Here is a 25,996-nt window from a genome sequence, read left to right on the forward strand (position 1 = left end):
TATTCGAAACTTTCGAGAAGTTAATGCACAGATCGCCCACCCTTCGCCTGATATCGTGTATATACAAATTTGTAATTAAACAATGGTCAACAACTAATATATAATGCACTGTAGAAGTAACAATTACAGCACATTCTAACTACCTTTATGAGGAAAAGCCATCAATGCATAAAACGCAACACTTAGAGCATTACAATAAATCATATGTAACTAATGACAATATATATATATATATATACGATTCTAGACGCTGTCTACACAGAACTCTTACTTGCCCGGAGAAAGTAGACATGAAACAATTACTCACTCGCCAACAGAGATACCAACTTTCCTAACACATACTTTTAGATTATTCAATGGTAAGTAGACTATTGTACAAAGCATCATTCACTTTCATTACAGGCTTCGTTTAGTTAAAGCTTGAGCTGCCGCATTCTTCGAATGACGTTATCTCTTTTACGTAACGACAAATTTTTCAGATACCAAGCGTTATAGCGAACAGTAAAGATACGTTGTAATGTTATGTTATGGTGTTTTGTGCACTTGGAACGCTATTTGACTAAATTTTATATGCAATTTCGTTCACGTAATAGTCGGTGCAATTTGATACGTGAATAAACTATTTCCACCAATAATCTATTTTGCATTTATGTTCGTATTCTTTCGCAACGGCAGAATTTCCTTTGAATCAGGCTGAACGTATTTATAAGAAATAGTTTATCACGCGTAAATAATATCTGAAGAAAAAGAATTTTTTAGCCCGAAGAATGGATCTGCAATAGTTATGTAAAAAGTATCTTCCGCATCGTAATGTCTAATTAAAATTATAGTTAGGGGCTATTACCTGATGAAAGCCTGGAGATATTTTCATCATTTTTCATCTATGTGTGTGTGTGTGTGTGCATATTACTTCACTTAAAAGCACAAGCTATTATTTTGCAACGACTTGCCATGTTCGTATTTGAAGAACGATGAAATTCGTACTCCACAGGGAAATAGCTTTTGTACTGCTAATCGAATGCAATGTCTTCTTCCTAACAACGTGGTAAAAGTAATGTTCATCCGAGGAGTACATACACGTTTTTCGAGAAGTGCCCTCCACTAGATCAATGCCTCTTTAGAAAATGGAACTTTTGAACAGATTTCCTTCTATTTTCCGAGGGTGCGAGGGATCTTCTATCCATTCGTCGAGAAAGTATCCCTCAACGATTCTTGTTCAAGCATATAAACTATCCTAACACGGTGATCAAATAATACATAATGATATGCATATGTGCGTATTCAAGAATTTAACGCTATCGTGCTCTGTCATGCTTTGGTTGATTTTTAACAAAACTTTAAATACATGTCCACCTGCTAATATTTTCTCTGTGGAAAAAAGGTAAAATTGTTTATATCCGCCCTCTCCCCATCCCCAACATGTTTCAACATGGAACAAATAATTATACAGTGATTTCTAACAAATAAGTTTAAACTACCCGTACATACTAAGAAAATATATTAAAAATGCATCACCTGGTTTAGCTAAAATACCTTATGAAGATAGCGCTAGAACGACAACAATTTAAAAGGAAGCAATTTATAATGCGCACTAGTTTCTTCTCCCACTTGTTCCTTGGACGGGTATCTCCAAGTCGTCTTGAATACTTCTAAGCAGTTATGAGAAACGAAATGCGAGAATCTCACACATATGCCATGCTTATTAATCATAAAACAATTCTGCTTGTTTAAGTATTACTGAAATTATGGAATAGTATCTTGCTGCTGCTACTACACAGTAAAACGAATGGTGTGTTCCAAGACGAAGGAAAATCCCATTTCAAAAATATTATCCACTGCGATGCTTGTATGTACCAGCTTCGGTCCTGCAGCTTACACAAAATTGCATAGCTCATCCTGACCCCCCCGACCCTCATCACATATTTATATAATACGAATTGTTCAGCACATTAAATTGTTACCTTCATTCATCGATCTTTTACAAATAGATCTCATAATAGAGATTATTTGTTTTTAATATCACGATTCCTCATATATATATATACACACACATTTGGCACGATTACCGTATCGGCATCCAATTAAAATTCTACGATAAGCAACTTATTATTGCAGATTGATTTAGACGAGTGTGCTTTAGTCAGCCTAGCTGAAACATAATATTTTTCGCCCCCAACCCCCTTTTCTACTTCAACATACCATAATGTTGCCTTTGAAAATATGACAGCGATATATTCCAGTAAGAGAAAATACCACTTCTACCAGTAGTTACAGAGTTGTGCTTCCTGGGTACGAATCTTTCATGTATTCCTGCAGTATAAAAGACATCTGAACAGAAACTACCCAACCAATAGATGTACGTATACTTAGAATGCAATCGGTAAAATGTTATGCATATATTATAAAGCATGATGATAGCGTGTCCCAATATGTAGGAGCGTTTTGTGAACCATTCGTATACCAAACCTTCAAAACAGTTCATACTCAATGATAAATGGGTGATTACGAATTCTCTCCTGCTTTCCAAGACGTCCGATTATATGTGAAAACGTTTCTTCGTGGTAAAACGAATGCGGCACCATTTTGTTCCATTAAGATAAAAACATCGTCTAGTTGGTACTACTTCGTCGATAACTGCCACAATGTCATTTGCTTTCCTATTCCGTTGTCAAAATTAGCAGGTAACTCCAATACAGATCAGACGAATTGTTCTCTGCGATGAAGAAAATGATCTCAAAAATCCCCCCGCCCCCGTCCTGCCCTTCCCAAACGTTCGACCGAAAAGACATTTCGAGAACACTGCTCGATCATCGTGAGTTAACGTAACTGTAATACAAACTGATACCTCTTTTTCTTTTTGCGCGACTTCCGCATAGTTCCCGTTAGCAAAACTTACTCTGATCTAAAACATACTTTATGCACACATCTTCTTGTCTTTGTATTCGCGGAACGATTCAGCCTCGTCGAATCTGTGAAAATAATGATCTAGTGGCATGATGCCAAAAAAAAAAACAATGTTACAGTACCAACACTGCGCGCATGAAAACTGTATACTTTGAGCCTTCGTCATCGTAATATAATCGCATGCTCTTATTGAAAATGTATTGTTGGCTACTTGCGATAAAAATCTGGCATATCTGGCGTTTCTGGGTTGTCTTGAGTCGACAGACATACAATGAATTACCATTTCTCTCTCCATACCTCGAAGCCCTTAGCCTAATTGAAAGGAGGCACCTACGCGATGTTCCACGGCTAGCCAACTTAGTCGACGAATTCGCGTTCTATTGTCAATAAGCAGAATAACTTGTGCATTGTATAACTTATGCAATGCAATGCGTCGAGGGGGAAACCTTTTCTGCACCTGAGAAAACACATTTGCACAAGTGGTAACGGAGAGAAGGGAATAGCTCACCAAACGAGGCTCTAGTTTTGCTGCAGTTTGTCGCAGTGAGCCCCAAAATTATGCAGCACACGGCCGGATGATGTTTGGGAGAATACTTGATGCTTGGTCGAGATATGGAAGTGTGTGAACGCTAGGTGTTTGTATGACTTGATTCGCCGTGCAACTCAGCTGCAATACTTGGTGCGCAAATTTCTAGAAACAAACAGTTTTCCCCCTTTCTCAACCCATACTAATAATCCTCTCTCACCGCCACTCCTCTCATCTCATCTCATCTCATTCTTATGGTTACATAGACAGGCCACTGACGTCGTAGATAACGAGCAACAGCCTGGACGACATGTGTGCGGGTATCTCTTGCGTGCGATACAAGTTTGTAAGGTGTATGCCATACTGAAAAGGATTGCTGGTATTAATAATGGTGAATTCAGAGTATCACAAAATAAGTTGTCAAAAGTTTTCTTGTCAACATTTATTATTTTCATCGTTCCTCTTCTGCTATATCACAATTCTTGTACAAATTTGTCAGTTAACGCTTTGCATAATTTTATTAAACCTACACCAGACTGTTGATAGTCTTTGAAATAACAATCAGTATCGTTTTACTGCTAGATCTATCCGATTAAATAAATACGTATGTGTTGTACAAATGTGTTTAAATTTCTAGATCTATAGAAACATACATTCATGTTTATATTTGAATAAAAGCGTTGTACTTCTGGAAAAAAAAAACAAAAATATCCGAGATCAAACGTTCTTTGAGAGTAATGATAGATTCGAATAGTTCCAATATTCGTATTGTTTCAAAATGTAAAACTGCAAAGAGAAATACATTGGTTCCGATACAGGTTACAAACCAAACTGGAGAAAGGCGTAGAGACTAGAACGTGGGATCCCTGTTCCCCCTTGCGGTATGCCCCCAGCATCACTGCAAACAGCAACCTCCCTCCGCCCGTCCCATTGCCATCTCAAACGGTGAGACTGCAAGTAAAAAACAGCCAGATATACACCAGGGTAGTGATGCGACTTCTTATCCCACGACACCAACGCGGTGCCCAACATCGGTTTTGAGATGCCATTTAATCGCAACGCTGCAACATTTCCTCCCATCGACGATCGTGCCAACGACGTCATCTTCGTAGATTCTGAATCAGAGAGCGATCTCCGAGGTTTTTCAGGCCAGGGCGTCCAATTTCATCTTCCCCTCATCGCTGCAACGGGACCTTTATTTCGCTCAGTTTAGACATGAAAGAATCCAGACTGCTCAATTCAGCACACAGAGGACCCCGCCAAGGATCTTCTTCTTGACAAGATTTCGAATTATTCATATCCTCGTCGTTATAGAAATCGCAGTTCGGATAGTTTGTTTCTCTCAGAAACTGCTTCTTGAATTGTCGCCATTTTGAGATTCTAGACAACTGCTTGCTGCGCAGTTCGTATTCGGCCTTGAAAAGAGCGCAAGTCAGCACCGCCTCAACGCGTAGGTCACGTTTTCGATTTCGACGGCACAACAGCTTCTTACAACGAACTCTGCTGATCCAATTGGCTAGTTGTTCGGTGTGGCTTGGTTTGTCGATGTCGATCTCACGGGGTCTCGTCGTAACCACCATGATGTTTCCGGCTCCTCCCCTCTGGCGTCGACGCAGCACAGCGTAACGAATATCTTTCGAACTTTCCACTTTGTTTTCTCGAAGAAAAACGAGAGAACGAACAAAGCTCTAACAGCAGTGAACACCCTCGTACGTTCTTAAACTCTGACCTAATTACTGAATAAGTAAGAAGGACACCAACCTGTATCTGGCTCGTGTTTCTTGCCGAACGACGGAAGAAAAGTCCCGTAGTAAACTCGAAGGGAAAAAAAACAATCACTTTATGCTTGCGAGCAAGATACAACCTTCACCGCTCGAGGATGACTCAGGAAATGCCAGGGTTCCGCCCGATGGGGGCGCCTTATATACCCCCAGTCTTCCTACTAACTGGTAAACCTGCGCGCGATCAATAGAAAATAGTTCCTCGTCAAATCTATTGTCAACGCTCATTTCCGAATAGATTTTACAAATATTTTTATCCTTTCGCGCTTCTTCCATCCATGCAATATTTATGATACAAAATTTCGTTTATAAATTGCGGAACTTGACAATATTTTATTATTTCACAAACTATTTACCGCGTAGGAATATGCAACGCGGTCAACCGCCCCACCAATAGCGTTGTACCCTTCTTCAGCAGTGCCATATGCTTTTCCGTTGCGGATAATCCACAGCGTTGCCAAACTTCTTCACATTGTTTCGATCAATGATGCAGCTTTTGTACCTTTCGCATTCTATGTATAGTACTTTGTACACATATGTACTTTTATTACAGAATGTTTTTTTCAGCGGAAATGAAGCTTCACGGAAATAGAAATAAGTATACGTTGCGGTTAAAAATTATATACATATGTTGTATTATTATGCCAACCAACGTTTCTACGACGTTGAATAAGTATAATTGTAATAATTACAATTATATTGTAATATCTATACTGACGATTTCTAAACAATCACGTTTTCCTTAAAATTTACTACAAACTATACACATACGCGTATATTCATGCGATACGAAGCGGTCTAATAAATTTTTGAATCAGGCCAAAACTCAAACTAATCCTTGCATATTAATTATTGTTGTAAACAAGATTGATCCTCTCGTAACAAATTGTGCGTATTTTCTCCATAAGTACTAAAATAACATGCAAACAGAGGAATACTGCAGCAGAATGTAAGTTATATTTTAGAAGCATTGGTATATACGTATGTACCAAAGCAGATAAGATGCGGCAACGTTGGAAAAAGTAACTGTGTACGTACATATAAACGCAAATGTGCCAGGAAGGACGCTTTCCTTTCTGTACATTATTTTCTTTTTGTAAGAAAAAAATAATTGTTACCACAGATGTTAAACCTTTGCAAAATATGATAATGGGAATACAAATATAGTTTATCAAAAACAATTTATAATCTATCAAAACTTGCATAAGAAATATATGTAAGGATAAAACGTGTTGTGACTTTTATAAAAACTTTTCTTTTATTTATCCTTTTTCCATTCATGTTACAGAGCATGTTAATTGTGTGCTAATGACAAATTTGCTTTTTACGTCATGATGACGTAATAAACGACGCACGAACTGTATGACTCGTTTTGATGACGGAGAAATACACTACGTATCGATCTCACGAAGATATTAATATCTATTACACTCAAATTTCTTAGAAAAGATATTTTCTTCAACGCTTCAAGTATATAAATTTAATTTCTTATGTTTATTACTTACATTAAACAAAAAAAGGAGTTATATCGTATTGTTAATACGCAAAATCGATACTTTATGGAAAATATTAACGCAATAGGAATAATTTATTTCTTAATAGATTTAAATTGTACACAATATCATTAAATGTAACAAACAACTAAATACGTATGCAATTATGCATATTTAGTTTTATTTAGTTTACATGCGGACGCAACATGGATTCCTTGTTTATGTATAATACAGTAGGAATTATATATTAGTTCTGTACATTTTAATTATATATATATATGTAGAAAATATATGTCTAGTGGTAATTCAAGTGTTGTTGTAATACAATCAATTTATACAATTAAAGAAGAAAGTGTTACTGTATTTGTACACAGTTCACCTCCGAGTAACACGATCGTTGTTAGGCAAATTCTTTACAAAAAAATTTCTATATTATCTTACATATCACCTCTTTTTTTAAACAATTCAGTAAATACTCTTGCGAAATATTACATTAGATTATTCCTAAAATATTATTATTATTAAAAAGAGTAATAGTTGTTATTCATAAATGATTCTATGGAGGATATTATATTAAAATTTAATGCTCCTAGATATATATAATATAATGATAATTTCAGTAGCGACCACTGTTTTGATACGGAGAGTTTCCATCTTATCCATGGACTCGTACATAATTTCAGTTGTTCTCCATAAACGGAGTGTATACAACATTTCGACATTTCCATCATTCCAAACATTCTAGATTCTGTATTCAAGGAATGTTCAATACAACGTACAAGATCGTTTGTTTTAAGAATTAACAACATTTGTCTATTCACTTTTTCAAGTACGTTACTAATTTCCGGCAACAATTGTGGTATTTCTTTTTGAAATTCCAATTTTTCGTCAATGTTGTACTTAGTTTTCTGTATACCCGTCATAATTGCATTCCAAGATCTACCAGATACCATACAAGCCAGTAGTCCATACAAATCGGGGACACCCAACCTGGCGCAATGCAATTGCATTGCGCTTTTATCGCTGTTAAATATTGCTAACCATAGTTTAGAGTACTCCCATCGAAATTCATTGGAAAGATTCGCATACAATCCATGATCCAAGAGAACTATTTCTGCTTCGTTATCTTTTTTTCGAACTAAAATGTTGCCAGGATGGGGATCAGAATGTACAAATCCATCAATAAATATCATATGACTGTACAATCGTCCTAATTTGCTACTGACTTCGTACGCGTTCAACTTATTATTTTGGATATATTTTAAATCGTTTACTTGACCTCCGTCTATGAACTCCATCGTTAAAACACGGCGCGACGAAACATCCCAATAGATTTTTGGTATTTTCAACCAATTGTAATGCGAAAATATGCTTTGAACTTTCTCAGCATTCTTCCCTTCTTGCAAGAAATCTAATTCTCTAGGAATGTTCTTTTTAGTTTCATCCACGAGCCAATCAAATTTGAAGTCAGGAAAAACTAATGACGTGATCCTCACTAAAACTGACATGGTTTTTATGTCCACGTAAGAATTTGTTTTAACAGACCGATGTTGAATTTTAACTGCAACAACGCTGCCATCTTTCAATACAGCTTTATGTACTTGCGCTAAACTAGCTGTTCCCAATGGTTCAGGATCGATACTTTCAAATATTTCATAAGGATCTTTCTTGAAGTCTTCTTTGATCACAGTTAATATGTCTTTGAAAGAAGACTGTGGAGCAGAACTGTGCAATACTCGCATAGCTCTAACATACTCTGGCGGTAGTAAGTAATCTAATGCCCCAATATGTTGACCCACTTTTATGTAGACACCTTTGTTTTCACAGCAGAGCTCTAGAAGCTTCTCTGCTCCGAATCTGTGTACTCTTGATTTTAAATCCAAATATTCTGGACTATTGTTGGTCAATTTACTCGCGTATAATTCATTTCTATAATGTCTGCCTATTATAAAAACTTTGACTGCGGCTCGTCCAAGTCTTACGATACCTATAGATCCTATATCATACTCGTTAGCTCTCAATGAGGCCAAAGTACCAAATCCAATGATTCCAAACGCAGCTGTTTTTAACAATCTTCTAGAGATAAACATTGTCAGTCAATTGTAAATGAGATAATAAGATTTCGTGATAATTTTCCTGTTCAGTCTGAAACGAAATATTATTAATAATAACATTGTAATTTTGGCATACATGTCAGTTACATACATCTTGTTACTGTACAAACTTACCTTAAAAACAAAGTTGAAACTCTCTTTTTCTTTACAATTCGTTCTTATACAACATAAAGTTAGTTAAGAACAAAAAGTTATATAACGAATTTGAGTTATCTGATTCAAAAATTATTCAAAAAACTTCAAAGGTCGTGTAATAACCTAGACTATTTACATAACATAAGTAGAACGAAATTTGGTATTAAAAATTGTTGTTTATAATGTAATTTACTTTTTTAGCTTCCTTTTCCTAAAAATCTACAAATCAGTTTATTGTACGTTCGTTAAAAATTTGTTTCTTATGCAAAAGTGACATGATAACCTGTATCCATTCGTGCACCGTTGTTCTGTGCACACGTGGTACGACAAAAAATTTCCATAAAACTTATTCAATTTTTTTATGCAGTCTGAAGTTATTTTATTATGTTATTATGTATAACATATCGAATGCTGAATAAATTTTGGACTGTTTCAAAATCCATTGTTCTTTATTGACAATCCAAAAAAGGAGTAATACATTTGACATCAAACTTTTAAAGTAAAATCTTTGCAAAAATTCAATTACTTGAAAGTAAAAATGCAACGAATCCTTAAAGAATTTATATTTAATGCTATATATTCATATTTAAAATGTATATCAATAATATATTATAAATCTGTATTTCCATTGTTAGTTCAAATAAGTAAATTATATTCATATTTATGATCAAATTTTCAAACATTATAGACTTACTGCTTAACCGGATGCATGTTGTATCAGGGCTTTCTGAAATAAATTACACCACTTCAAATAACATGGAACAAAGAAAATGATTCAATTTTAATTTATTCTTATTATTGTTTCACCTTTAGTAATGGAATAGCATTCGTCAATTGTAATCCTAAACTCCTTGCAAGGACAATGGGAGCCGCAGTGCCCTTGTAAAGTCGATGTAACGCATCAATAGCAAGCATAGTTGGTACATTATATCGCTGCCTCAATGTTTCGTATTTCCTTAAATACATTATGTCGCCCAAACTAGCTCCGTTTACGCTAGCTTCTGCGAGAAGTTGGACCAGCACTATTATATCGCCAAAACCCAAGTTAACACCTTGACCAGCCAATGGATGGATTCTATGTGCTGCATCCCTAAGAATTTAATTATATTTACGTAGAACTACATTTATCCATTAACAAACATTATTAATTTATGATGTTGTTTATTCACGAACCCAATCAAGGCGGTTCCATTCTGAGCATATGATACAGAATGACCGAATTGTAAAGGAAAAGCTGCACGTGACCCTTCTATGATAGCTGATATGGACGGTTGTAATTGTCTTACTATACCCGTTTCTAAAGATAAACCTCCAAGTAATTGTTGCAGGGCTTTCATGCCACTTTCAACTATACCATCTTTTGGATACAATTTCCACAAAGCATCGTTTATGCTATCGACAAATTCCTCTTCAGACACAGTTAAAAGTTTCTTTGCTTCATCCATTGGTAACGACCATACGAGCGAACTAAGTGAATCTGTTAACTATCATAAAAGTAAGAATTAGTGTAATATTCGATTTACTCTTATCGGTGATAAATCGGTGATAAAGTTGTAAGGATTACAGGCAATAATGCAATTGGACCTGTTGGAAGGAATCTCTGCCATGCGACAATATTTTCTGTTGGCTGAAACAAAAATGTAATTATTGTGAACTTTAAAAATAATAAAGTATTTTAACACTAGAACTCTGACCTCTGATAATTTAAGCGTGGCAACCACACCTAATTGATTATAATTCCACTTCATATATTGTGTACCCATACATTGTCGTACCAATGAATTTCCACCATCTGCGCCAATCTGCAATAAATGCAAAGCACATGTAATGTTTATCAAAAGATTGATCACATTATTATAAAAGAATTGATTCAATAAAGTATTAGAGATAAGAGAGTGTCTTATGAAGTTATTGGCTATGCTGTACCTATGGGAAGGGGAACAGCTAAGAAATACTGACCAGCAGTATGTCTGGAAATAACTTCAGTTCTCTGCTACACTTGAGCAAAAGTACTAAATGCACGTCTAATTTGTTCTACACTTGACCTTCCCAGAATAAATTAACTTCTAAACATCATTCGTATGTTACAATAAATATTTCAATTTTATGTTGTAACACTTAATAACATGAACATAATAACTACACATATAATTTTTCGCTTATACAAAGAAGTTTAATCTGTGACTAAATATATTTAAAATTCGAAACTGTGAAAACAATATATGTACATTGATTTGAAACCATGCTATACGTGATTTTTATATGGAGAAAAATGTAACATGTAAACCTGTTTGTTGTTTCGTCGAAAACTGCTATTATTAACATCTTTGCGTCGAATAAGTCATTGTAGTGTTAAATCAGAAACTACCACTAATTACGGATGACGCATTTTTGCGTTATACCGAATCTGCTACCTATTACGGATGTCGTTCTTGAGCAAATCGGCCCAGCATAACGGCTTCAATGCGAAGGTGTTAATTATAAGAATAAGTATAAATCATACAAGTGAAATAGTTAAAAGTGCATATAAATTTTACCCATGGAACTTGAATCTTAAAGGGGAAAAGACCAAGGAATTAACAAGGAACTTCCTCTTGGTTTATATATGTATGTATGCAGCAAGAAGTAGTAAGAGCTAAATATATGCCAGTTCTGTTTTATAAACACCAAGGAACATATGGGCTCTTGTTCTGAGCCATGCAGGCAGCTGAAATAGTTTTTAAGTAATTGATACTCAAAGCTGTATCTTGTGTATTAAAACACTTTTATTTCTTACATTATACTGATGAAGAACTAAAAGATGACGACCTTTTAAGTTTTCAAATATAGCATAAAGAGATTCATAAGATCTGATATGTCGATCCAAACAAGAAAACCTCTTCTAAGTAGATTTTTAAGCACTCGTATTTCTCATGAAGAAACAACCAATGCAATGGCAACACCATCCATTATCGTCAACGATACCGTAAGTATGAATAGTGTTTACACGTTCCTTCAAAATAAGCTTGTTGAACGTGAATTATTTTAGGAAGACTGCGAACGCATTTGGATGGACGATGTAGGAAACAGCAGTATAAGTTCAGAAAACAGTTCCGATTCGATCGCATATCACATAAGAGAAAGACAAATGACAAAGGAACAACCATGGAGTAAAGAAGAAATTGTTTCAGCTCTCTCTAATCTTCCAGGCGGAGAATATGCTCTTTCTACTATTCCGACTCTTTACGGCGATACGTTGCATAAAACTATAAATGAATTTTTGAATGTTAACAGTAAGGTGGTGACATGGAATGCTAGGAAAATTTCCATATCTTCGTATGAAAATGGGTACCATTATTATTATCGTACTAATGCATCGCTCGTAACAATTCCATTGTATATGGTTTGATTGTGTATTATGTTTAATACAGAAACGTGGTTGAAAACGATGCAGCAAACGTTTCCCAGCATATAAAGAACTGGCCAAACACATATCTCTTAGTCTCTTGCTTTTTGGGTAATGTAGAATTGGTGAAAGCTTTGTTGGACAAAAACGTAAATCCTTCAACTAGAGACTGTGACGGCAGGTACAGAATTAAATGAGAACAAAATCAAATTTGAAAATAATAGCGCATTCATTTTATAGGACACCATTGCATTTAAGCGCATGTGCAGCTTCTGTGAAAATTTTAGAAGAATTATTAAAATATGGTGCTAATCCAGATGAATGGGATTTTAGTAACAAGTGTGCACCTTTACACTGTGCTGCTGCGACCGGGGATATTTCTAGCGTCAATTGTTTGATAAAGGCAGGAGCGGACGTAAATGCAGGACTATCTGGAAAAAGTCCTCTTTACTATGCTGTTTCGAGTAACGCAGGAGACTGTGTCGAAGCTTTATTAGAAGCAGGTGCTATCCCAAATAATCCACAGGTATTTGCAATCAAGTGTTTTGAAAAACCTCATTTGAAGCAGAATACTTCCATATTTCTCAATTTACACGTCTCACTGTTTCTATAGGTTTATACGGAAACACCGTTACACGTAGCAGCAGGACTGGGTTCTGTTACATGTACAACATTATTGTTAAAATATGGAGCAGACGTTAGAGTGCAATTTAGTTCTACGAGGTCAACTCCTTTGCATTTAGCAGCAGAAGAAGGCAGTGCAGAATGCACAAAATTATTGTTAGAGGTTGGTGCAACCTGCGAAGTAAAAAATTCACGAGGTCAAACACCGTTGCACCTGGCAGCTTTGTCTCAATCGGCAGAAACTTTGGATGTGCTTTTGAATGCTGGTGCGAATGTCAATACAGAAGATAACGATGGACGTACTCCATTGCACGCTGCTGTTGCAAAAGCTACGAGAGGGATGGAATTGGTCAGAATTTTGATGCAGGTGAATTTACCGATTTCGAAAGTTTCGTGAAAAATGTATAATACATTTTTAATCGCATGAATTTTTGTTTCCAAAGGCTGGAGCTTCGATCAACACGTCAGACAAGTTTGGCTATACACCCTTACATATCGCTGCCCTGAACGAAAGTTCGTCAACTGTGATGATGTTATTGTCGAAAGGAGCAGACGTTACTGCTAGAACCAAAGGTGGTATTTCTGCATTGAGTTTTATTGTACGTAGAACACCTGACGTATTGCCACGATTTATCTCGCGTTTGGATCAAGCGATTTCTTTACACGATCATGAATTGGGCGACGTCGATTGTGAATTAAGATTAGACTTTAGACCCTTGGTACCAGGTGGCAGAGGGGAAATGGATTTAATGTTGTGCCTTGTAGAAGTTGGACAAAGACATGTATTAAAACATCCGTTATGTGAAAGTTTCCTCCATTTAAAATGGTTAAGAATTCGTAAATTTTTCTTGTTCAGTTTGATATTTCATTCCATTTTCGTTGCATTTTTCACTGCATACATTGCAGTTACATACTTCTGGAACATGAGAAAATTGAGGACAATACTTTTTTGGCCAGTACTGATGTTTACTATAACTCTTGCCGTTAAAGAATTCTTTCAAATGGCTCACGGTTTATGGTGTTATGCCAAAGGATGGGAAAACTGGCTCCAATGGAGCGTTATTTTAATATCAAGCATAATATTGATCGAGCCAATTTTTCATTGGCAGCATCACGTAGCAGCTTTAGGTATACTTTTAATATGGTTAGAGTTAATGATGGTGGTTGGGAGATTTCCAATGTTTGGCCTTTATATACAAATGTTTGCGCAAGTCTCGATTAATTTTTTTAAATTCCTTGGTGCTTATATGTGCCTTATAATCGGTTTTTCACTAGGTTTCAGCGTATTACATAAAAATTATAAATCGTTTGCTAACCCATTGGTTGGTTTACTGAAAACCATTATAATGATGTCTGGAGAATTAGAATTTGAAGACGTGTATTTCGATGAAAGTGCACCAATATTGTATTCTGGTACAGCACATTTAATGCTTCTGAGTTTTGTCATCTTAGTGACAGTAATTTTAACGAATTTAATGATGGGCCTTGCAGTATCAGATATACAAGAATTACGAAGATGTGCTGGATTAGATAGATTAGTACGTAGAGCGGAATTAGTAGCACACTTGGAAAGTATGTTATTTTCAAAGATTTTGGATCACGCACCGAGCAGGATTATGAAAACGTGTAGACGTGGAGCACTTCTTTTGCATCCACCATACCATTGTGCTCTACACATACGTCCAAACGATCCCCGTGAAAACCGTTTACCACGGGACTTAATAAAGGCTACTTATCGCTTAGTAAGTGGCAGAAAAAATCGTAATACAAATACTAGAACTACATCTGTACATAATAGAGAAAGAAGCAATACAGAAGCCAGTAATTCAAAATTAAGTAGACTCTACAGCACAACGTCGACCAATGATAACAATCAACAACAGTTCAATGAATTGGCTACCGAATTGAGAAGATGCTACAACAATATTGGTGCACGATTGGACAATTTAACTAATAAAATAGAAAGAATTGTTGGAGAATACAGTAACTGAGTACAATATGTAGCGTTTAATACATAAAATTTTTCATTATCTTACCAATAACTGAGTTTTGTATTTCTTTCCATTCTGTAATTGTATCCTTGCAGGTTCCCCTTGAATTTCAGGTAGTTTGATATTTTCGACTTTAGATGCATAAATTACATTCACGTTCTTTTTTTTCCACCAGTTGCTTATTTACCGCATGTAGCAACAGATCATTTTCGACAATATATGCAACTTCTTCCGATAGATGATCTTCATTGAATTCGATCATAGCATCTGAACAGGCATCCCACACCTACTAAAAATGTCAGATTTAATGCAATGTTTATTGTTGTCTTAAAAATATTAAAATCTTTTATGGTGTGCCACTACATGTTATTTTAGTATATAATACCTGCATTTTTCGTACTGGGCAATATCGTACTGCTTCTATGTGCTGCCATGCCCCTATACTCGAAAGTAAGGTACGCGTTTGTTGGTTCAGAGCAACTACGCGATTGGAATACTGTTCCTGCGCTTTGTATTGAATTTTGTTGCTACCTTCTAGTAGAAGGATGTTTTTACATTCAAGTTTTCTATTGTTGGCTACAACAAAGAAAAATTATTATCTGTTACAATTACTCTTACATAAACTTTTCAATAATAACAAGATACTGTATGTATACATACATACAGACGAAAGAAAACTAACCTAATGCACAGGCAAGTGTTGTTCCAACCATACCGCCACCGGTTATAATGACATCGTAATTTTCTTCATCTTGAAGAGTTGTACACGAATATTTCGATGCAATCACCGATGCACCAGGAATGGCAGATCTTTTCGAAATTAACAATAAAGTTTTACAATACGAAAACTTTTTTATCAAAGCCGCCATTTTTATGTTTTATATTTTGTATTCTTGCAACAAATATATGCATGAATCTACCTACGACGTTTATGGAAATGTACATACGTACGCATATATTATGTACATTACGATAATGTTTGTTACAGTTGCAGATCATTTATCCATATATATATATGTATATTGTGTAAAAACAATACACCACTATATACATATAGTGATAAAATAATGCCTCGACATACTGAACGATGTCTAAGTCGGGGTAAAGCGCTCAGAAATATAAGGGTGGGTACAGAAACTGCTGTTTACCGATTGGCTGACAGTCCATTGCTAAGACAAGATCCACTGTGGAAAATGCTTTACAATAAGGCAGCCTAGTAGGGTACTAAGTTGAGCATTACTTGTAGAAATCGCTCGCAATGGAATGATTCATGATGTGGTTAATATATATGTATGTGGAATGAAATTGTTGTTTTTTTTTGTTTCCTTCCCATTCAATAAACTACGCCGTAAATATATGGTTTACACTTGTTATGTTTATATATACTGCACTAAGGGATTAACGATGGAATGATTCATGATCTGATTAATACAAATGTATGTGGAATGAAATTGTTCCCTTTCTTTGTTTCCTTCTCAATCAATGAACTACGACGTAAATATATGGTTTACTCCTGTTATGTTTGTACATACAGACACTAAGGGATCGACGATGAACTAGTCACAAAGTATAACGTGTATGCGTAAGCGACAGGTGGACACAAATTTCGGCCAAGTCTAGAATGCATTTTTTAAGGAAATGTACAGAAAATTCTTTTAACAGCTGTATCCATTATTCTAATATATGAATATTTAAATGATTATATGAAATTGTGACGAAGAATGTGAATATACATACATACACATACATAATATATATATGTACATACATATATTTAAATGTTTTTATATGTACGAACATTATTTGATTAAATTATCTGAATATGTACACATACATGAATATACATACTAACAGTTTATAAGCAAATAAAATTAGTATTATTTACTTTACTAGTGTTTTACTATTGCGAATTAATAATTGCGTATATTCTTTCGTATTAACAATGTTACTTCGGATTTCGGATTTACCATGGTGACGAATATATGTACGCAAGTAACACGAAGATTACACACATTGATCTCTTCCAATTCCAAATATACTTTCGTGTAAATAAATGCGCTTTACCAAGTTATCAATATATTTGAGGAAAATGTTACATAACGATAATAAATTAGAAATATATATGTTGCTTCGTATATTATTATTCACATAAATCAGTTTCAAATATTTCCGCCAACAGTGCAACACACGAACGGTAAGTATGTAACAAATACAGATTGACAAGTATTGTTGAATAAACTGAAATGCTTAAGATTCTTTTAATAGATTTTAATTGTTCCAATTATTTATGCAGGAAGAAAACTAAAAATGTCTTCCATTTATTCTATATTAAATTTGTATGTCAAGTACATATAAAACATGATAACAGTTCACTAAAATAAAAAAATTTTTTTTTTTAATAGACAATGGCAGAACATAGAGGCACATCGTTTTACAACTCTTGCGTGAAAGTTCCAGTAGATCCTTATAGTAGACAACCAACACCTTCTTACGAACGTCCCAAAGTTGCAAGAAATTGCAAAGTTGACCACCCCAATAAGATGAATAAGATAAACTTTGCATCCGGCAATAGTACCATCAGTGAATCAGAAATATCGAGTCCCAGAGAAATTGTAGACAACTTTATAGAATTTTTAGAGAGTATCCCAGATTATGGTCAAATTCATCATTTGTCGAATGAACAGTTCAAGCAAAAAGTAGACTATTTGAAGAGAAAACAGAAATTGTTATTGAAAAATTTGGAAAATTCGCTTGCCGATGAAGAAGAAGTAAATGTATCAAGTCCATTGATGTCAAAATACAATCAGAAGGTAAAGGCTCCTGATAAAAATGGTATAAATGATTTGAAACTAGATGGTAAAAAGTGTTATTTGGAAGAGTACAGAATGACTAGTCCTACGCTTCACCTATCCGATACATTCCTTTGCCCTACAGAGAATCAGGATTTTCTGACAAATAGGTAGGTACAATTAGTTAGGAACAGCTTCATTTTGTATACCCGTGACTGTAGATTCTGTATCACACATATAGGCACAAACAAAGGGATAAAGAATCTAAAACAATGTGTAACGAGAAAATACATTTGGCCGACAACAGTTGGAAATTGTCAAGCGAATCCCACAGTAAAGGTGAATTAGACAGCGACACAGATAGCATTGAAACAAGGAGCTTGCCAGCTAGTACCTCCAAAGAATGGCATCCTACCGTACCTAAACCATTTAGCTTTACTTTAAGGTAATATCAGATTTTATATTTGAGATTAAATTATCCAATATACATGTATTGTTGAATGTTTCAGAGAAGAAGCAGAAAAGTACATGGATCATGTTGAAACAAGTGACACGCGACGCAAACACTATGGGAATGTTAATAAAAGTCCTTGTAGGAAACGTCGCGTAAGACCAATTCCGCTTACATCTAAGATTCCGCTTTATGACAAGTTATTGGCGGAAAAGGAAGAACGGTATGATTTCCTGCTTGCGCTTTACATACGCTGGCTGAATCGATAAGAGCCAGATATTTTAGCACTAGAACTCTCGCTAAGGAATATCAAGTAGAAATGTTTAACGTATTTACTTTTAGAAGTCGTATAATTCGCGAAGAGAGTGCTTTAAATTTAATGTCCCAGATGCGACCGTTTCGGTTGGAATGTGATCGTCGAGCTCGAAGAATTTTGGTACGATCTAGCCCAGAAATTCGTAGCAAAAGCGTGAACATGTGTACAATATTCAAAGCTAAACCCGTGCCAAAAAATCTGTTCAGTACCGACATATACGATCGTATGCTCGAGGACGAATATTACAGGTGAATAGGATAAATAAATCGTCGATTCGATACGATTATATTTAAGTATAGTTAACTAGGAACGTCTGTAATGTTCAGGGATCTGCAGAAAAAAGTGAGAGCGGCGGAATTAATGAAGTCTTCTTGCTTGCCGCCGTCGATGGCTAGACGAGAACGCGTCAGGTCCGCATTTCAGTGCACGCATTTCAAGGACGTTAAAGAAAGTTGCAACGAGAATTTTGGGAGTAGGAATTCCATCGAATCGTCTAATGTTACGTCACCGCCGTTAGAACGATGTAGATCCGCGATGTCCCTTTTGCCGCAACGAGGAAATAATTTAGCAGCGATCTTGAGATGTCAAGTGTCACGGTACTTATCGGAAGCGCCTGCTCTCCTATTAATAATCGTCTACGTTTACGTTCCCGTTTGTCCACGTCCACGTTTCCACGTGTCTACGTATCTATAATTTGGTACATAGCGCGCTTATGTTTCAGAGAAAAATTGGAGCGCGAAATCAAAGAGAAAATGGAGGAGAAACGTCGAGAACAGGAAACGAGAATGAGAGAATCCTTAATCGGACGGCATCCCGTGTGGAGAGCTTTGAGGTCCGCGGCAAGGTACGACTCTCGTCAAGTAAGAACATCGTACGCGCATCCGTTTAACGTAAGATGTTCTCCCGAAGAGTACAAGTACATATGTAGAAATTTTGAACACAAGGCACGACCATCAGAGGGACCTTAACATTCGGACTTCGTTGCGTCGCGACGAAGCACGCGAACAAGCGGAACGTCATCGTTTGCAGATGGAAATGATGCTGAATCGCGTGACGCTAATACCAACTCTTTTCGAACGCCACTCCCAGGTAAATAGGGGATCACCGAATTATCAATCACTGCCTTTTTAAAAAGAACGTTAGCGAGCGCTTTGTTTCAGACTTATCAAGAGCTGGCGGAAACACCGCAAAAGGGCAGTTCGAAGTTGCTGCAACGAAAACAGAAGCGGAATCAACAGCGGCAACAATCGCGCGTAGTTGGTGTAAATTCGTACATCGCGTACGATAATATTTGTCGAAGACCGGATTCTGGGTCGATCACCAGTTCTTCCGGAACGTTATTGTCAATAAGTCAATTGTCAAAGTCGACGGATGCGTCCACGTCGCACGCTTCCGATAAATCGGCGACAAAGTCTCCGTGTTCGCTCTCGAAGAAGAGAGGAGACCGCGGTCAATTAAAAGTTTCTATAAACGAGACAGCGGAGCTGATCAACGATCAAAACGACAACGACCGGTTACGCGACAATCAAAGATTATCCAACGGTGAACGCGATGAGAACGAATCGCAAACCAATACCGAGAGTAACGTAAATTCTAATCGATGCTGATACACGACCGTAGAAGCAACGTTATACGCGCATAACGCTTCCTTCGGTAATTTCGCATGACATCGATGCATTTCGGAACTTTGGGCGCGAGTAACGGTGTGCATTCATACAATAAAATGAATATTTAATCGATGACAATTTATTATTAACGTTATCATAAAATTTTCAAAGGTCAAAATATATAATGACCGAAGTGCGAGCACAGGGTGCAGTTATACATATCGCTACGCACGCAACGATCTCGATTGGCAATTGGTCAGCAATTGTGGAATCGGGTAATCGATCACATGGTCACCGAACAGTTTAAGGTCGAATAATGTTTAAGATCCAGTCCATGTAATAGAGAACGTTGGTGTAAACGCCGGGGACACCTTCTATAGCGCAACCCCGGAGGCCGAAGCTGACGATTCCGAACTGAACGGATTTCACGTCGTTGTTCAACAACGTCGGTATCTGAAGCGGTCCACCGCTATCCCCGGGGCAGGCATCCGCAGTCTTGGTACCACCCGCGCATATCTGCTTGTGCCAAATTGGCGCTTTGCCTCTGTAGGCTTGAGCGCATTCTTCGTTGGTGACGTGCGTTAATTTCACCTGCAGCAGGGCCTGACTTCGCATACCGGTCTCCGTCATGCCCCAACCCGTCACTACTACCTGTCGTGACCGAACATGAGAAACAAACGGATCACGAGGAGGATCGTTTCAAGGAAATGAAAGCGGTGATGCGCTCGCGCGGCGCTTACTCGCGCTTACGATTAGCTAAATGCCAATGGGCTCACCTTTTTTCGAGGCAGAGTAGAGTTGAAGCCGACCGGTAAGCAGATCGGCCTCACATTCTTGGGCCTGAAATCGGCGTCACCGTTCAATCGCAACAACGCGATGTCGTTCTGCGCCAACCTCGGCATGTAATCCGGATGAAAATGCACGCTTTCCAAGCCAAAGTCTTGGTATCTCTCCGCGCAAACCGACTCGAGTCCATCCTCGTCCTTGTCGCAGTCCCGTTCCGTAGACAAATCATGTTCTCCTATCCGAACCCCGATTAGTCTTGTACCTGAAGAGTGTAATCATTGGAAATTTCGAGGTCCCGTCTCAAATTTTGGGTAAGCATCTCGCTTCCTTATTACGAATACTATTAATATTATTAATACTGTTAATATTATTCGTTGCGGTCATTATCTGTTTACAGTTATCGAATCTCGGTTACCAGAAGGTAGTCTTGTAACGCAGTGGGCAGCAGTTAGCACGTATCGTTTGTTGATCAGTGATCCTCCGCATTTGAATTCCGGGACATCGCTGCCGGTTTCATAAGCGAGCAACGCCATCCACGGAAATTCGAGCACGCCGGTTTTATTTCCGCCGAAAATCTTTGGCGTGGTTGCTGGACCACAGAACTCCTCGTTTATCAGCCGCAAGTTCGGATGGTTCAATACGTTCGGAGGTTCCGGCGCATTTGTGGTTTCCGGCGCCTTCGTGGTTTCCGACACTACTGGTGGAGTAGTCTGAAATCATTTTTATTTCCTATTATTCGCCGCAATTTCCTTATAGCGACCGCGTCGGACGCGCACGACTATTAACTACTACATATCGCATTCACGTTCTATGTTCGAGAGTATCGTTACGATACTCATTTCATTTCTTGCAATTCGCCTTGAAAATGATTTCTTTTTTGAGTCAGTTTTGCTTTTCATTCGACTACTTGTCGACCTAACATTCTCAAGGTCGGCGCGTTTCCTTTAATCGAAACGCGATTCCTGTGCGATCGATAACATAGCAAAATGGCAACGAGACAATTGGAAACGATGCTCCTCTCATTTCGAATACATATACTTTTGTCCGAAGCTATACGCTATAACACGGCTGTACATCGTCGCATAGACGCTTGTTTATTTACCTGTTGTTCGCAGCAAACTTTCGGAACTTTCCCCTCGAAGTCGCATTGCAAGCTGCGCAAGTAATTTAGAGTTTCTTTGGTCAAGGGCTTTTGTTGCAAAAGTTGAACAACTCGCTGACAATTCCGTACATTGATGCACAAACCAGGTCTGTTCTCGGGAGTGTTGCACCGTTCTTCTGTTCGAAAGAACACGATATTATACGCGATAAGAAGGAGGACATGCACGCGTGCGTATTTACATGGCTCGAAGTTCTTTCGAAGAATTTCAAAACGCGTTAGAAGCTCGTGCGATTTTACTCACGTGCGGTACATCTCTGTAGAAGCAGAATCACGAGTACAGAGAGAAGAATACGGCGAGTCATGCTTCTGCGGTATGTATTATACATGTATTATCGCGCCACGCCGCTCTTTACTCTTTACCTCTTTACTCTACTCTTTATTCTTTACTCTTGCAACTTTTACTCTTTACTTCTTGATCTTTGCTCTTTACTCTTCTGCTCCTTCCACTCTACTCTTTTGCTCTTTCCTTCTTTCCCCTTCCGTCTCCCACCTTCGCTCCACCGATCTCCTTCCTTTTATTCTCACTCTTTACTCTATACCCTGTATGTACTCTGTACTCTGTATTCTACAGCCCCAGCGCCATGTGTTGTACTCTTTTTACTCGTTGCCCACACTACTATTCATTATTGTTTCTTTTTACTTTTGGCAGACGTTCGAGTAATCGGCAAGCAGCTTCGCAGCGGCGTGTTGGCACGTAAATTCTCTCTCTCTCTCTCTCTCTCTCTGCGATTTCAATTACTTCGATCCGATCGAATTGTTCGGGCAGAGACGGCATGGGCGAGAGCGAAGACGGTCGCGTTCCGCATTTACACTTGCCTGCAGCCTGTGATTTTTCAAACCGCGTGCGAAGCAGACAAACCAGTTTCGAAAACTGTTTATTTGCTGGTTCCGCGGAGAACGCGGAACGCGCGCGCGATGGTCCTTGAGGTACTAACTGCTGCCATCTGTAGAGATCCGCGAGTCTTTCGACCGTGCGAAAAAATAGTTCCCGGAGGAGAGGGGGCTGACAAAAAAATTCTTCCAGCGATATGAAAATGCGCGCGATGCGATTTTAAATACGCTTGACCCCCGTTGGTTGAATCGCGCGACCCCAGGACCGCGCGATCGTGGTCAGCTCCGTGGTCGGAAACCCGTCGCCGCGACGTCCGTGGCCGTCGCGCCGCAATCATGTTACAGGTTTTCTTCTTTCCACTCCGCAAAAACCGGTTCCGCTGCCAACGTCGTCTTTGTCGATCGATAAACATTCCAAAAATCTAGTTGTTTTTCATCTTCCGAGTTCCACCGATATCCGAGCGTTTTCGTCGCCGATGAAACGCGCGTTCCCAGTGATTTCGGTATTCCCGATAATTCCCGATAATTCTTTTCGATAATAATTCTCGGTTCAAGGGGTCAATCGCGCGTCTCGTTTATACACCACGCTTTTATTCGCGATATCGTAAACGGGGAAATCAAACAACGTGTATATGTATAACGCAACCGCATCCACGCTACAGACTGCGGTAACTGGTTGCTAAAAGCAATAACTTTTCGAACCGATAACGATAAAGCAAACCATTTATTACGGTAATCGAATCGAGCACGGCGAGATTACAACGTGATCGCGAAGGAAAATATTCTCTGGTCGATCGATTACCGCCGGAATAGTACCTTGGGAATTATGTTTAAAAAATATTTATGCTACACAGTAGAACGCGCGTATAAATGTAAAGTAGATCGCGCAGAAGTATGAGACAACGTGAATCGGTGAGATTAGCTTGGCACAAGTTACGAGAGATACAATTACAGAACTACAACTACGTGTACGAGCAAAAGTACAGGCAGAAGACGCCTTTCCTTTTGAGCCTCAAGGTCTCATCTTGCCGATGATCCAAGGTACAAAGTCGGCAACTTTAGTGTAGACGCCGGGCCATCCGAGCATGCCGCAGGGCGACGGTCCAAACGAGACGACGCCGACGACCGACCATTTCCCTTTACCCTCTCGAGTTCTCTCCAATGCCATCAAAGGTCCGCCCGAGTCTCCTCTGCAGGAATCTTTGTTCTTTTGGCCGCCGGCACAGATTTGGCTGGCGCCGAGGTTCACTCCGGCATTACTGTAGGTCACCTGGCATTGTTCCTTGTTGACCAGAGGCAGCGAGACCTTCAACTTGACGCCCGACGACGACCTGTTCTCCGTCTTTCCCCAGCCAGCGGCGAATAGATGCTGCTCGTCGGGGATGGCCGCGTTCGGCGGCAGACAAATCGGTTTCACGTAGTTGGTGAACGAAACGTCCCGAGTCAACCTGAGCAACGCGATGTCGTACTTCTGGTCCCTGGAGGACGGTCGATAGTTCTCGTGCGCGATCTGTTCCTCCACTCCGACGGTGACCGGGTCGTCGGCGCAGACGAGAATCACGTCCCCGTCTTGTATGCAATCGGGATGTGTGTCGGTGTTGTATTCTCCTAAACGGACGTTCTCCAATCTCCATGTCTTGGGCAAATCCTTGCCCACGATGCAGTGCGCCGCCGTAAGGACGTAACGCTTGCTGATCAGCACACCTCCGCAAGACGTCGACCTTCCGTTCGCTAAAACAAAGAGAGACGCACGTACGATACAGATAGAACCCGTCTATACGACGATACCATCTATTCTAACACGCGGAGGACGAAAAATGATAACTGCATGTGTGGCTGGTTCGATGTATCTATCTTTGGGCAACTATATTGTCTACGGTGTGCGCGTTCCTTACGTCTAGCATACTCCAAGAGAGCCATCCAAGGGAATTCGTCGATGTCGGTGCGTTCTCCGCCAAAAATTCTTTGAGACAAATCCTTGCCGCATTCGGTCGGAAGCAAGGAATTATTGGATAGATCGTACGACGCGTTTGAATCGACGTTTCCTCCGAGATACGGATTGTTCGCATCGATACCCTGCGGACTCGGCGTTTGTCCACCCAAGTTGGGGTATTCTTGATTGCCGCGGGGAGTTGTGTTCAAGCTTGCTCCTGGACAACACACGCGCAGCTCCTCCCCTTCGACGCTGCACCGCGATTGTCTCAAAAATTCTACGGTTCCTGGAGGAATGGGTTGCATTTGCAGGATATGCAGCAACACTGGGCATTCTCGAATACCGATACACACTCCGCTCGCACCGTACGGTGTCGCGCACCTCGAGAATGATCCTGCATACTCTGGAAAGGAAAGAAAAGAAAAGAAAAACGAAACGTAATCGAATCGTACCAAATTGTTCTTTCGAGTTCGGAAAACAACTTTAATCGACGCTCGACGATCATCCTGCCGCCGGCTGGCCTTGGCGCGACGACATTGCACATCTCAGAAAGTATCCTCGTCGCCTTCGTTTAGATGATTGCCTCGATAAAGCGGACGGGTCTTCCCATTGTTTCGTAATTTGATTATTATGCGAACCAATCGTCGAACGCCGAAGGATCGCGCGTCCTTTCGCGAATCGTAATTTTAACGTTTCTTACTTCTAGTCAGCGATGCGTGTGCTACATCTTCGGGACGTTCAGCTCGAGAATTCTTTTTGAGAGTGTGAAACTAGTTTTACTTACGCGCATGGACGGTGTACGGTACGATCAGTGCTTGGAGGAGCACGCTCGAGACAATTAATTTGATCATTTCCGATGCGTCGCTTCGCGCGATCAGAACGATTCTTAGAATTGCTGGCGATCCTTGAATAATTGTGCAACGTTCGACGAGAATTGGATGCGCTTGCGAAATTCGTGGCCGTTGTGTCCAAGATCGGGATGCAGACTGACAGTACCGATATGGGCAATGATAGACCAGCCGAAGTCACGGTCAACTAGTTCCCCCACTATATTTAGGAACGTTTCGTTTAAATAATTGATCACCGATTTTTCACTCCGTTTGTCCGTACTTTTGTTTTCTCGATCCGATCGGCATAAAGTTGCTCGAGACTCTGCTCGACGAAAGAG

General features: G+C 38.8%; 7 protein-coding genes and 1 long non-coding RNA gene across 11 annotated transcripts; 2 read left to right on the forward strand and 6 right to left on the reverse strand.

The window, feature by feature from the left end:
- Nucleotides 1–1,184: 1,184 nt before the first annotated feature.
- On the reverse strand, nucleotides 1,185–5,591 carry LOC144469539 (uncharacterized). Of its 2 annotated transcripts, XR_013493993.1 has the most exons (4): nucleotides 5,568–5,582; nucleotides 5,192–5,385; nucleotides 2,200–4,381; nucleotides 1,185–2,089 (listed from the first exon to the last, which is right to left on the reverse strand). It is a non-coding gene; the product is annotated as an uncharacterized LOC144469539 (long non-coding RNA). The 2 variants fall into 2 exon arrangements; XR_013493992.1 differs by lacking the exon at nucleotides 1,185–2,089 and having other exon boundaries at nucleotides 3,834–4,381; nucleotides 5,192–5,591.
- LOC144469537 (uncharacterized) lies at nucleotides 4,388–5,185 on the reverse strand. Its single transcript, XM_078179949.1, has one exon. The coding sequence runs from the start codon at nucleotides 5,008–5,010 to the stop codon at nucleotides 4,606–4,608; it is 405 nt and encodes a 134-aa protein (XP_078036075.1). The 5' UTR covers nucleotides 5,011–5,185; the 3' UTR covers nucleotides 4,388–4,605.
- Nucleotides 5,592–6,464: 873 nt separating the features above from the next.
- Adck1 (aarF domain containing kinase 1) lies at nucleotides 6,465–9,282 on the reverse strand. Its single transcript, XM_078179930.1, has 2 exons — nucleotides 8,933–9,282; nucleotides 6,465–8,849 (listed from the first exon to the last, which is right to left on the reverse strand). The coding sequence occupies exon 2, from the start codon at nucleotides 8,792–8,794 to the stop codon at nucleotides 7,226–7,228; it is 1,569 nt and encodes a 522-aa protein (XP_078036056.1). The 5' UTR covers nucleotides 8,795–8,849; nucleotides 8,933–9,282; the 3' UTR covers nucleotides 6,465–7,225.
- Nucleotides 9,283–9,463: 181 nt separating this feature from the next.
- Coq6 (ubiquinone biosynthesis protein COQ6, mitochondrial) lies at nucleotides 9,464–16,465 on the reverse strand. Its single transcript, XM_078179931.1, is given in 9 exon segments — nucleotides 9,464–9,680; nucleotides 9,761–10,043; nucleotides 10,127–10,437; nucleotides 10,518–10,580; nucleotides 10,648–10,755; nucleotides 14,999–15,121; nucleotides 15,123–15,239; nucleotides 15,339–15,529; nucleotides 15,636–16,465. Coding segments are annotated over 9 exon segments (1,413 nt in total). The 5' UTR covers nucleotides 15,823–16,465; the 3' UTR covers nucleotides 9,464–9,650.
- On the forward strand, nucleotides 10,981–14,990 carry Pyx (transient receptor potential channel pyrexia). Its single transcript, XM_078179924.1, has 7 exons — nucleotides 10,981–11,032; nucleotides 11,745–11,918; nucleotides 11,982–12,280; nucleotides 12,364–12,519; nucleotides 12,579–12,864; nucleotides 12,952–13,329; nucleotides 13,406–14,990. Exons 2-7 carry the CDS (start codon nucleotides 11,808–11,810, stop codon nucleotides 14,951–14,953), a joined length of 2,778 nt encoding a protein of 925 aa, XP_078036050.1. The 5' UTR covers nucleotides 10,981–11,032; nucleotides 11,745–11,807; the 3' UTR covers nucleotides 14,954–14,990.
- Nucleotides 16,466–16,972: 507 nt separating the features above from the next.
- Nucleotides 16,973–20,597, forward strand: LOC144469524 (protein FAM161A-like). Of its 2 annotated transcripts, XM_078179927.1 has the most exons (9): nucleotides 16,973–17,147; nucleotides 17,356–17,912; nucleotides 17,984–18,187; nucleotides 18,252–18,416; nucleotides 18,536–18,757; nucleotides 18,836–19,105; nucleotides 19,231–19,353; nucleotides 19,454–19,598; nucleotides 19,670–20,597. In XM_078179927.1, exons 2-9 carry the CDS (start codon nucleotides 17,359–17,361, stop codon nucleotides 20,114–20,116), a joined length of 2,130 nt encoding a protein of 709 aa, XP_078036053.1. In that variant the 5' UTR covers nucleotides 16,973–17,147; nucleotides 17,356–17,358; the 3' UTR covers nucleotides 20,117–20,597. The 2 variants fall into 2 exon arrangements, with proteins under 2 accessions (XP_078036053.1, XP_078036054.1); XM_078179928.1 differs by lacking the exon at nucleotides 16,973–17,147 and having other exon boundaries at nucleotides 17,250–17,912.
- On the reverse strand, nucleotides 20,234–23,448 carry LOC144469529 (melanization protease 1-like). Of its 2 annotated transcripts, none has more exons than XM_078179936.1 (5): nucleotides 22,306–23,448; nucleotides 22,005–22,177; nucleotides 21,318–21,612; nucleotides 20,893–21,164; nucleotides 20,234–20,767 (listed from the first exon to the last, which is right to left on the reverse strand). In XM_078179936.1, exons 1-5 carry the CDS (start codon nucleotides 22,388–22,390, stop codon nucleotides 20,420–20,422), a joined length of 1,173 nt encoding a protein of 390 aa, XP_078036062.1. In that variant the 5' UTR covers nucleotides 22,391–23,448; the 3' UTR covers nucleotides 20,234–20,419. The 2 variants fall into 2 exon arrangements, with proteins under 2 accessions (XP_078036062.1, XP_078036061.1); XM_078179935.1 differs by having other exon boundaries at nucleotides 22,005–22,180.
- Nucleotides 23,449–23,600: 152 nt separating this feature from the next.
- LOC144469528 (CLIP domain-containing serine protease HP8-like) lies at nucleotides 23,601–25,827 on the reverse strand. Its single transcript, XM_078179933.1, has 3 exons — nucleotides 25,613–25,827; nucleotides 24,791–25,231; nucleotides 23,601–24,626 (listed from the first exon to the last, which is right to left on the reverse strand). Exons 1-3 carry the CDS (start codon nucleotides 25,677–25,679, stop codon nucleotides 23,908–23,910), a joined length of 1,227 nt encoding a protein of 408 aa, XP_078036059.1. The 5' UTR covers nucleotides 25,680–25,827; the 3' UTR covers nucleotides 23,601–23,907.
- Between the last annotated feature and the right edge of the window lie 169 nt (nucleotides 25,828–25,996).

The sequence above is a fragment of the Augochlora pura genome, chromosome 4 (assembly GCF_028453695.1).
Source record: "Augochlora pura isolate Apur16 chromosome 4, APUR_v2.2.1, whole genome shotgun sequence".
In the NCBI taxonomy this organism is placed as follows: Eukaryota; Metazoa; Arthropoda; class Insecta; order Hymenoptera; family Halictidae; genus Augochlora; species Augochlora pura.

What these genes read in the sequence shown, in the direction of transcription:
- LOC144469537 (XM_078179949.1), bottom strand. Translation starts at nt 5,010, where the DNA reads ATGGTGGTTACGACGAGACCCCGTGAGATCGACATCGACAAACCAAGC.
- Adck1 (XM_078179930.1), bottom strand. Translation starts at nt 8,794, where the DNA reads ATGTTTATCTCTAGAAGATTGTTAAAAACAGCTGCGTTTGGAATCATT.
- Pyx (XM_078179924.1), top strand. Translation starts at nt 11,808, where the DNA reads ATGTCGATCCAAACAAGAAAACCTCTTCTAAGTAGATTTTTAAGCACT. An exon ending in ACTAGAGACTGTGACGGCAG is followed by an intron (nt 12,520 to 12,578) that starts GTACAGAATTAA and finishes TTCATTTTATAG; the next exon opens with GACACCATTGCATTTAAGCG. An exon ending in TGGTCAGAATTTTGATGCAG is followed by an intron (nt 13,330 to 13,405) that starts GTGAATTTACCG and finishes TTGTTTCCAAAG; the next exon opens with GCTGGAGCTTCGATCAACAC.
- LOC144469524 (XM_078179927.1), top strand. Translation starts at nt 17,359, where the DNA reads ATGGCAGAACATAGAGGCACATCGTTTTACAACTCTTGCGTGAAAGTT. An exon ending in TTGGCGGAAAAGGAAGAACG is followed by an intron (nt 18,417 to 18,535) that starts GTATGATTTCCT and finishes ATTTACTTTTAG; the next exon opens with AAGTCGTATAATTCGCGAAG. An exon ending in GCTTTGAGGTCCGCGGCAAG is followed by an intron (nt 19,354 to 19,453) that starts GTACGACTCTCG and finishes TTTGAACACAAG; the next exon opens with GCACGACCATCAGAGGGACC.
- LOC144469529 (XM_078179935.1), bottom strand. Translation starts at nt 22,390, where the DNA reads ATGTATAATACATACCGCAGAAGCATGACTCGCCGTATTCTTCTCTCT. An exon ending in AAGTTTGCTGCGAACAACAG is followed by an intron (nt 21,613 to 22,004) that starts GTAAATAAACAA and finishes AAATGATTTCAG; the next exon opens with ACTACTCCACCAGTAGTGTC. An exon ending in CTACTCTGCCTCGAAAAAAG is followed by an intron (nt 20,768 to 20,892) that starts GTGAGCCCATTG and finishes CGGTCACGACAG; the next exon opens with GTAGTAGTGACGGGTTGGGG.
- LOC144469528 (XM_078179933.1), bottom strand. Translation starts at nt 25,679, where the DNA reads ATGATCAAATTAATTGTCTCGAGCGTGCTCCTCCAAGCACTGATCGTA. An exon ending in ACCGTACACCGTCCATGCGC is followed by an intron (nt 25,232 to 25,612) that starts GTAAGTAAAACT and finishes TTTCCTTTCCAG; the next exon opens with AGTATGCAGGATCATTCTCG. An exon ending in TCTCTTGGAGTATGCTAGAC is followed by an intron (nt 24,627 to 24,790) that starts GTAAGGAACGCG and finishes TCTTTGTTTTAG; the next exon opens with CGAACGGAAGGTCGACGTCT.